Here is a 9,580-nt window from a genome sequence, read left to right as displayed (position 1 = left end):
ACTTCTGAGCAGTCGTGCATTCCCAGCCTCGCCTCGGGTGTAGGGATTGCAAAGAAAAGCAAAACTACACTGTCAAGACTGTGTAGTTTTGTTTTTTTTTATGATTAGAGGCTCAACGATTCTCCTATTGGGATTGTCTAAAATCTTACTCTGGATAAGGACGTCGTTTACAAAACTTTCGCTGGGCTTAGCCCACTCCTTATAGGCACTCTTGAGAAATCAGGTTAGTAGTATTTTTTTTTAAATAGTATAACTACATTTCTTTGTCAGTCATTGGTCATTTTGATAGAACACAAAAATACAAATTTATATTTATGGGCATATGTTGTATGACTATGTAATAAGGATATAGCATATGAACACTGAAGTTTTTTTATCAGGAATGATGTCTTATATTTTGAATGAGTTTTGATAAAATTCAGTTAATAGCCCTTTAAGTGCATGTGATATTTTAAAACATTTTAAATGTATATGGAAATGTCTGGTTAGCTTACAAACTTTTTTATGTATACTGAGAGTGTTCAAGGTTATATTACTCAGAGATAAACTGAGAAGCTCCAAAAATAGCTCTGATAAAATGCATATGGTATCAGCTAAGCGCTGATGACTTTTTAAGGGAATCAACTGCGAAGGTATCAATTACACAGCAGCTCTGGAACACTTGTCTGCTGTCAGTCATAGCTGGGGAGGTTATTTTTGGAGCCTGTTATTTCAGATGCAGACCTTTTAATCGTAATTATACAAAAGCCTTATAAGTTCAAAACCTTAATAATTTAAATATGCCTATCCAATGAGAGATTTAAACTTTCAATAAATTCAACATCAATTATACTTAATTAAATAATTCCCAACATATTTCTAGAGTTTGGAAATAATCTATATAGTTTTGATACTGTTTATTTAAATACTAAATTATTTTTCTTTCAAATACCTGTCAAATCATTAACCCACAATTGAAGTAAATATGAGAAAAATAAGTATATGCTAAAGTTATATGTACAGTCTTGTTGCACAGTTTTGGAAATTGTGATCACCTTGACATTAAATGTCAGTTATTCCTAATTTGTTTAAACTTTTTCACAAATTGAAAAACTTCAGAAATGAAACAATCACTCTGTACACCAAGTTAAAAAGTTATCTGTGCAACCCATTACCACACATGAAATCACACAGCTTGCATTTTCAAAAGAAGCCTTACAGAAGTTTGGTGTCCATATCCCACTGAAAGTGAAGGGAACCAGGCTCCTATAAATCTGGGTTCCTTTGAATAGCCAAGCACCAATTTCAATGAGTCTGTTCTAAGTATTTTTCAATTATGTATGGCAGGGGCTGGCCCAGACTTAGAGAGATTTAAATAAAGGTTCATTCACAAATATAAAACTATGTCTGATACTGTGGCAGTATCAGGCACAGAATCAAAAGTGCATCTACAAATCACAGTATAAGGGAATATATCACTACAAAGTCCAGACATCTTGGTAATCTTTTCTAAAGCATGTCTTATCTGATGAATCATGATGATTACAGTATATCACATAATATTTTAATGAAGGAAATTATAACTTCAGTTTTAAATAGTATGGCCTTATTACTAAAGAGATGGGTATCCATGCATTAGAAATATCTAAACGCAATTCATTTAAATTCAACATACAATTAAAATAAGTCCTTTTTAAATAAAGTAAAAATAACTCTAACATGTACACTTTTCTATGGCTTTCGGTCTGTTTATTTTATACAAAGAATTATTATGCATAGGAAGAGAGAACACTGTTTTTCTTTCAGATTTCATATCTCCCTGCAGTTGTTCATGTCATCAGTGTCCGTGACTACCTTATCCCCTAGCTCATGTTTCAAAGAGAGCTGTTTCTCAGTATTCCAAATTCCACTGAGTGCTTTTCTGAGAAATAGTTGAATTTTGTCTGCGTTCTTAATGCCAATATGCGTCTGTATATGATTAAATTATTCACTACTTACTATATACCTTAAAAAAGGGAAGCCTCCCAGCTGTCCTTTAGTAATTAAAGGCCAAGTAGATTGCAGACATCCACTTTCCTTTTAAGCTGCAGTTTAAAGCCTAATTCTGCTCCCAGTGAATATAATGGTGGTTTGCAGTTACAGAACACTTTCAATTCACCCCCATTTTTGGACCTGTATGAATAAGGATTATTTTCCCTTTATGACAGATAAGGCAACTGAGGCACTGTAATTCCAGGATATAATCAACAGTAGAACCCAGGCTTCTGGTGCCATACTTAATCCACTAGACCATAGCTCCTGCCAGTGAAGAAAACAGGTGTTGCATTATTGTCTTCAGTGGGAGCAGGTGTAGGCCCCACACATGAAATAATTATATCCTATAAAGTTCTACCAAATCCAGATTCTTTTTTTCTCAATATATCCAATATTAAAGCATAATCAGATCAACATGGTTGATGCCTGAGAAAGATAAATCATTCCAGGTCATGTACTAATAAAAAGTGCTAGTACAGTAAGAAAGGAGAGGAAATTAACTGTTTAAAGAGCTTAGCATTTGACATCTAATTATATTTTCCTGTTACTTTCAGAGTGCCTATAAAGATGACGACAAAAGCGCCAACATTTACGCAGCCGTTAAAAAGTGTTGTGGCACTGGAGGGTAGTGCCGCAACCTTTGAGGCTCATATTAGTGGTAAGACTGACTCCCTTCTTTTTACCTGCAGTTCTTGGTTCTGAATTATTTATGTTGTGGAAATGTAAGTCAAACATTCAACTGTCAGTGCTTTAGATAGTCCTATAATGTGAGGGATAAGGATTGTCAATATGTGAATATATCCAAATCTGACAGCACAGAAAGGGTCAAGTAATACAATGCCATTTTTTCAATGGATTAGCCTACTCCCAGGAGTGTTCTCAGATTCCAAGAGACAGATTGTGCACTGAAGAATTATGATGGATCTGAAGCAAAGGCCAGTTCCACTACCCTTCAAGTCTGTTGCCAGATTCTTACGCACTTTAATAAGAGAGGACTTGGGACTCCGAAAAGTAAAGGAATAAATAGGAATAAAAGTTCAAACTGTGCTAGTGAAAGATCTAGGGATGTGGACACTAAGTCTACAGAGATATGACAGATTGAGGGGCCAAGCAACAGAAGGTTCGTTGCTGATCTAAAGAAAAAGGGGGCAATTTTTTTTGTGTTGGGCACACTGGCTCATTTTCTGTTGATTTCTGTTTAACCCCCTCAACTCTATGATTTTGGTGGAGTGGTAAGGGTTGTAAGCACAGAATTTGGGCTTGTGTTCTCACTCAGAATGGTAGGAAAGTCTTTTTAGAGGTAGTGTAAGATTGTCCAAATGTAACTAAGATCATGGGGCAACTTAAAGAAGCACCTTCATTTTTTAAATGATGTGCCATATTATCAAATATTTACATGATAAAAATAACAAATGAATGCGTATCAACATGGAGAATGTATCAAGCCCCACTCAACCCCTATTCGTCAATCAAAATAAGTGCCAGAACAGCTAGTGCCTTGTTCCAGGACACATGCGCAGTACTACAGAGAAGTGATATAGAATGGAATGATTAAGGAAGTGTATTATGTGTTGGCATTAGCATTGTAACTGCCCTCACACTATAAAACAAATCATCCATTTGTACAATTACTCTTTGGCAGATATATAATCTGTCTAGCACCATCATCAACACTGCCATTTTCTGTGGCTGATATTCATTGTCCTATGGGTGTTTAAGATGTACTTACTCCAAAATGTGACTGCCATTCATGCTTTTGCATAACAATATTTTGGACGCTTTGATTAACATATAATCATTTGGGACATTTGAACACCTCTCTATGCCTTTTTACCTGTGAATTATTTTCAATTATTATTTTTACCTGTGAACTCACTTTTCAAAGTTTGATCCTCTGTTCCAGTGTTAGCCATCCCAAACTTCTGTAAAATGTAGGTTGATGTGCTGAGGAAACTCACCTTTGTAATAAATCTATGGACCAGAAAAGTAAAATAGTTAAATGTATCATTAAAACCAGTTATAATGCTGGCATTCTTGATGGATGTCTAATTTCAGCTTTTTTCTTTTCATTTATAATATCCTGTAATATTTGTGAGTGCAACTTAATTTAATACTATTAAAAGAGACATCACTTCATGTCTCATTCTTTTATTTTAGGCCCAAACCTTATGCAAACCAATCTTTCCTTAGCTCTTATTCATGTTGTAGGATACTGGAACATCCCTCCCCCCCTTTAGCCACTCATCAGATCTGACAGCTCTTGCAGTGATTCAGTATTAAGTTTTTCTAATGTACAAAAAATTGTTGACGTTTCATTTCCTTGAACCCGACCTTCTAAATTGCAGACAGTGTAACTTCATTTCTGTCACATGGATTGTGGTCTCTTTTATCAGTCATTTGAATATTTTTGTCAATCTTTGTCTTTATCTTTAAATAAAGCCATTTTATATGTCAATATATTATGCAGAATCCTAGATTGAATAGGAAGAGCACAACTAATCTGAGTGCACTAATGGTGTGCTTAATAAACACTACCGGATGCAGCCTATGACACTAGAGTAAATAAACTAAATTATACATATGAACCATACTGTGAATTGCGTGTGTGTGTGTACATTTCCACAGTATTGTTTGGATTTTGCATTTATTAATAAAAAGTTCACTTGGACTCTGGTTAATTTACTTAGGTTATACCCTTTCAAATACTGCGCAAGGCAAATATGCATTTACAAGCTTCACTCTGATATGCTCTGCGCTTGTAAAACTCAGGCCCAAAGTATCTCAAATTGGTCCCCTGACAATTGTGCCACCCCCAAATCATTGGTATTTGCTTAGCTGCATCTATGAAACAATAACCATATAAATGTGTTTCTATTTTTGGTTTGAAAAGTTTCTCTTTCCAAGACTGGTCACATATTCTTATAGATCATGTTTGCATTATTTAATTTTTATAAGTAAATATAAAAACCAAATAACTCATTTGTATTTTGAGAAACAGCAAAATCTGCAAATTTTCTAAACTAGAATGATAGTAGACTCTCAACAAAAACTTTTACAGCTCAGATTCTTCTTCAGTTTATTCTCATGTAGTCAAATCCTTGTCCTCATACAGAATTCAAATAAATAACTCTGTTCTTTAGAGTGGTTCTTTGTAAGTGATGGGGGTGGAATTCTGAAGCCTCAGGTCCTTTGGAACATACAGAGATAGAGTTTCTGTTGAGATTGCAGTAGCAGCTGTAGGACAACTCTACTAGTGCAGCCTCAGGGCTGCCTCCTGAGGCTAGAAAGGGCCTTTATTCAATGGGACTAGTCCAGTTCTGCAGTTGGGCATTATTGGAAGAGGTCATGCATAAAAGCACAGCCGTGCCCTGCACAGAACCCAACATTATAGGGACTTCTACAAGGCTGTTCATAAAGGCGATTTGAGATGAAGAGGCATGGATGAGAATAGTGATCCACCAGTTAACCAATATTTGGGTTCCTCCGTCTTAGATAAGGGGTTTCTTGGGACCACTGGGTACGTCTACACTTGCTCCCTAGTTTGAGCTAGGGATGCAAATGTAGCCGACCGAAATTGCCAATAAAGCAGGGATTTAAATATCCCGCGCTTCATTAGCATAATCTCACCCACACGTTATTCCACTCAACAGCTGATTCGAACCAGGAAGTGCGCTCTGGGACGTGTTAGTTCGAATCAAACCTCTTGGTTCGAACTAACGTTACTCCTCATTTTTTACTCCATTTTTTGAGGAGTAATGTTAGTTTGAACCAAGAGGTCTGATTCAAACTAACGTGTCCCAGAACGCACTTCCTGGTTCCAATCACCTGTTGAGCGGAAAAATGCGCAGGCGAGATTATGCTAATGAAGTGCGGGATATTTAAATCCCTGCTTTATTAGCAATTTCGGTCGGCTACATTTGCATCTAGCTCAAACTAGGGAACAAGTTTAGACGTGCTCACAAAGAGTCCTATCAGCTGAAATAGCTTCCACAGGGCCACTTGTCTCCTGCTCTGTGACGTAGGTAATAGACCAGCTGAGTGACTTAGTCTGCATGCTGGAAGAGGATTTTCACTGTCCAGTTTGTCGCCCTTTGAACCAGAAAGCTAATTATAACTACCCATGGAGTCTATACTGAAAGTGGGAGTCTTGCATGAGGGGCTTGCCCCTAAAAACAATAAGAAATTTGAACAGCAAAATATCTGACCCAATGTATCTGCTAGATTATATGAATCCCTCATTCATTCACTTTCCAGAAGCTTTGCTATCATCCTCTCCAGAAATATATGAAGATAACTTTTGATTTTACTTTGTGTGACAGTCACTTTCAGTGATAGCTTATTTAATAAATTCATTATTAGGGGAAGTACTATATTTTCAATTTACTCCTTGTTTCCTAATGCTTGGATTATATAATTTAATTACTCGGAACCTGGACTTTACTTTTTTATACTAGGGTGTGTCTAGACTAAGGAGGTTTTTTTTAAAAAAGTGGCCTTTTTTCTAAAAAACTTTACCTGTATCTAGACTGCTGCCGCCTTCTTTCGAAATTAAATCGAAAGAATGCCGCAGTTTTTTCGATCGCGGAAAACCTCATTTTATGAGGAATAACGCCTTTCTTCGAAAGTGTTCTTTCAAAAAAAGGTGTTATTGAATGCAAACAGTGCTTTTTTGAAGGAGAGCATCCAGACTGCCTGGGTGCTCTCTTTCGAAAAAGCGGCTCTCTTTTCTGAAAGAACTGGTTGCAGTCTAGATGCTCTCTTTCGAAAGAGGCTTGTAATCTAGACGTACACCTAGTGAACAAATCAAAGCCTGACCAGCTGCATGAATTTCTCAATTTTTCATATACCACTTAAATGCCAACTCCCTTGACAGGGCTTCCAAATGCTGCTAGACACTGTTTGAGGAAATTCTTAATGTGGCAACCAGTGAATTACACTAAAACCCTATGTTCTGTCAAGACATCTGCAACAAGGAAATGCCTTGAATGTTGTGATTTTCTGCTGTTGGTATTATTGCAGACCTGTGCATATGCAGCAGTTCCCTCAGGTGGTTGAATGCTGCTATATACATATTCGTAATTAGCAGAGGTATTTTGGGGCTCCTGGTCTAACAGCGATGCTCAAATGACTTTCTTTATCTACCACTTCCTATAGGTTCCCCAGTTCCTGAGGTGAGCTGGTTTCGGGATGGCCAGGTAATCTCTGCTGCAACTCTGCCCGGCGTGCAGATCTCCTTTAGCGATGGCCGCGCTAAACTCGTGATCCCCGCCGTGACAGCAGCCAACAGTGGAAGATACAGCTTACAAGCCACCAACAGATCTGGGCAAGCCAGTAGTACCGTTGAGCTACTTGTCACAGGTACAGTATGGATAAGGAGAAGCAGCAAACTACTGGCATTTCCCCTGCTCCTCAGTGGCGGGGGAGTTAAAATAAAAATAAATAGATCAGGGATTTATATTTATATTTATTTAAATAAAATGCATAAGTGTTATTTTTACTTTTGCATAAAAATAACACAGAGATATGATTTGGAAAAACTATACAAGATAGAAAAAGCAAATAAATTCTGTACTCCTAAAGCAAGCTAGTTTTCACAAAAACGTCAATATATGCTTAGATTCCTTATAGATATAGATAGAACTCTTCATCACTTCATGGTGAATTTTCAAGTATTACTGTTACAACAGTCTTAAAAAATATAAACTATGAACCAGACAAACATTCATGAGTATAATCTTTTCAGATGTCTGTACTAACACTAGAAGCCTTTATTCAAGAATCATCTTTACTCACATAAGTAGCATGAGAAACTTTCAATGGAATTAGTCATGTGAGTAAAGATTACTTCTGTGAATAAGGGTTCGAAGGATAGGGCCCTTATTAACTTCAGTGGGATTGTACTCACATGACTATAGAATGGATCCTTTGTTATCAATATATTATAGGCCCTGATTCTGCAAACTATTATGTGCATGTTCAACTTTACTCGTGAGAGTAATCCCACTGCCTGCAATAGAACACGAAGTTAAGTATGTGTATAAGTGTTTTCTGGACCAGGGCTTTACTTATGTGAATAAAGTTAAGAACATGTATATGTACTTGCAGGAAGAAGGTCTTAATTTATTTTAATTTTCAACAATGTAGCCCTCTTCTATATCAATACAACTGGAAGATAAATAACAAGACAGTAGTTAATATAGAAAGGGAATTTGTAAAGCATTTAAAGTCTGTGAATGCTTCTCGTATTAGAAATTTTTAGTCCTTATGAAGTTGACTTAATAGAGTGCATTTTTCTTTAATTTTTCTAATCAAATTGTAGCTGAAACAGCACCACCAAACTTTACACAACGTCTACAGAGCATAACAGTAAGGCAAGGAAAGCAAGTTCGACTTGATGTAAAAGTGACTGGAATCCCTACACCTGTGGTGAAGTTTTATCGGGATGGAGCAGAAATTCAAAGCTCCCTCGATTTTCAAATTTCACAAGAAGGAGACCTCTATAGTTTAATAATTGCAGAAGCTTATCCTGAAGACTCCGGAACCTATTCAGTAAATGCCACAAATAGCGTGGGACGAGCTACTTCAACAGCCGAATTGCTGGTTCAAGGTAATAGAATAGAGGTTATAATCCATGAAAATAAGAGCATGGACATTCTTGTTATGATATAAAGGGCACTCCTGCAATTAATGGTGATCAGAAATTTCATTAATAACCCATTTCTCAAGACTTTATAACCTGGTTGTAAAAATTTATTCCAAGATGAAACTTGGCATAAAAGATTCCAGGATGATCACAAAATGTTTGTTTTCAACATAAAACAATTCCCTCAGCTAGACAATTTTGAATTATATTAGTATAGTATAGACATCACAGAAGGATTTCTTTTAAATGAAAGGTTGTTTTGATTTGCTCTTGCAGACTTTTTAAAAAATTAGATTTTAAAACCAAGGTTTTTTTATCTACTGCTGTTGGTAAATTGAGCAAAACTCTTACCGACTTCAGTATGAACAATACTGTTTTTAATCTGCTAAATGATTATTTGTCACGGCAAAAACAAATTAAAGCACATTTTGATTTTTGCAGTAAAATGGGTATATATTAAAACTGCAAGAGCAATGTTAAAATGGCCCCATTTCTGTGCCTTATCAGAAGTTCCTCACTAGAGGAATTTGTGAGATATACATAGCAAATGAATGGTAGGCTAGCTTCATGGGGTAACCAAGTTAGTCTGTAACTGGAAAAACTTAAACAACAACGAATAATCTAGCAGCACTTTAAAAACTAACAAAACATGTAGGTGGTCTCATGAGCTTTCATGGACACAACCCACTTCTTCAGATGAAAAATATTCACGGTGAAATTCACAAATCAGTGCACATTAACTTCAGGTCTCTGCTCTCACAATGTGTCTGCAAAGTGTGAACTTGAAAATTCTGGAAGCTGCCCAGACTGAGGCACAGCAGAATTGCCCTTTCTGATCAACTCATTCCTAACATACATATTTGTAAAAGTCTGTACTTCATCTACTGTATTTTTTAAACTGAAAATCACCAAGACTGAATTGTA

At 36.4% G+C, this 9,580-nt stretch overlaps 1 protein-coding gene across 1 annotated transcript in view; it reads left to right on the top strand.

The window, feature by feature from the left end:
• The window catches only part of TTN (titin), a 326,433-nt gene continuing 316,853 nt past the window's right edge, over positions 1 to 9,580 (top strand). Inside the window, exons 1-4 of the mRNA XM_075934411.1 lie at positions 1 to 223; positions 2,568 to 2,671; positions 7,168 to 7,371; positions 8,333 to 8,620. Of these exons, the coding sequence (XP_075790526.1) occupies positions 2,581 to 2,671; positions 7,168 to 7,371; positions 8,333 to 8,620 (583 nt within the window). The 5' untranslated portion in view covers positions 1 to 223; positions 2,568 to 2,580. The remainder of the gene's footprint in view (positions 224 to 2,567; positions 2,672 to 7,167; positions 7,372 to 8,332; positions 8,621 to 9,580) is intronic.

Source organism: Pelodiscus sinensis, chromosome 7, assembly GCF_049634645.1.
Source record: "Pelodiscus sinensis isolate JC-2024 chromosome 7, ASM4963464v1, whole genome shotgun sequence".
Classification (NCBI taxonomy): Eukaryota; Metazoa; Chordata; order Testudines; family Trionychidae; genus Pelodiscus; species Pelodiscus sinensis.
The sequence above is the reverse complement of the archived record's forward strand: the minus strand, read 5'-3'. Positions and strand labels throughout refer to the sequence as shown.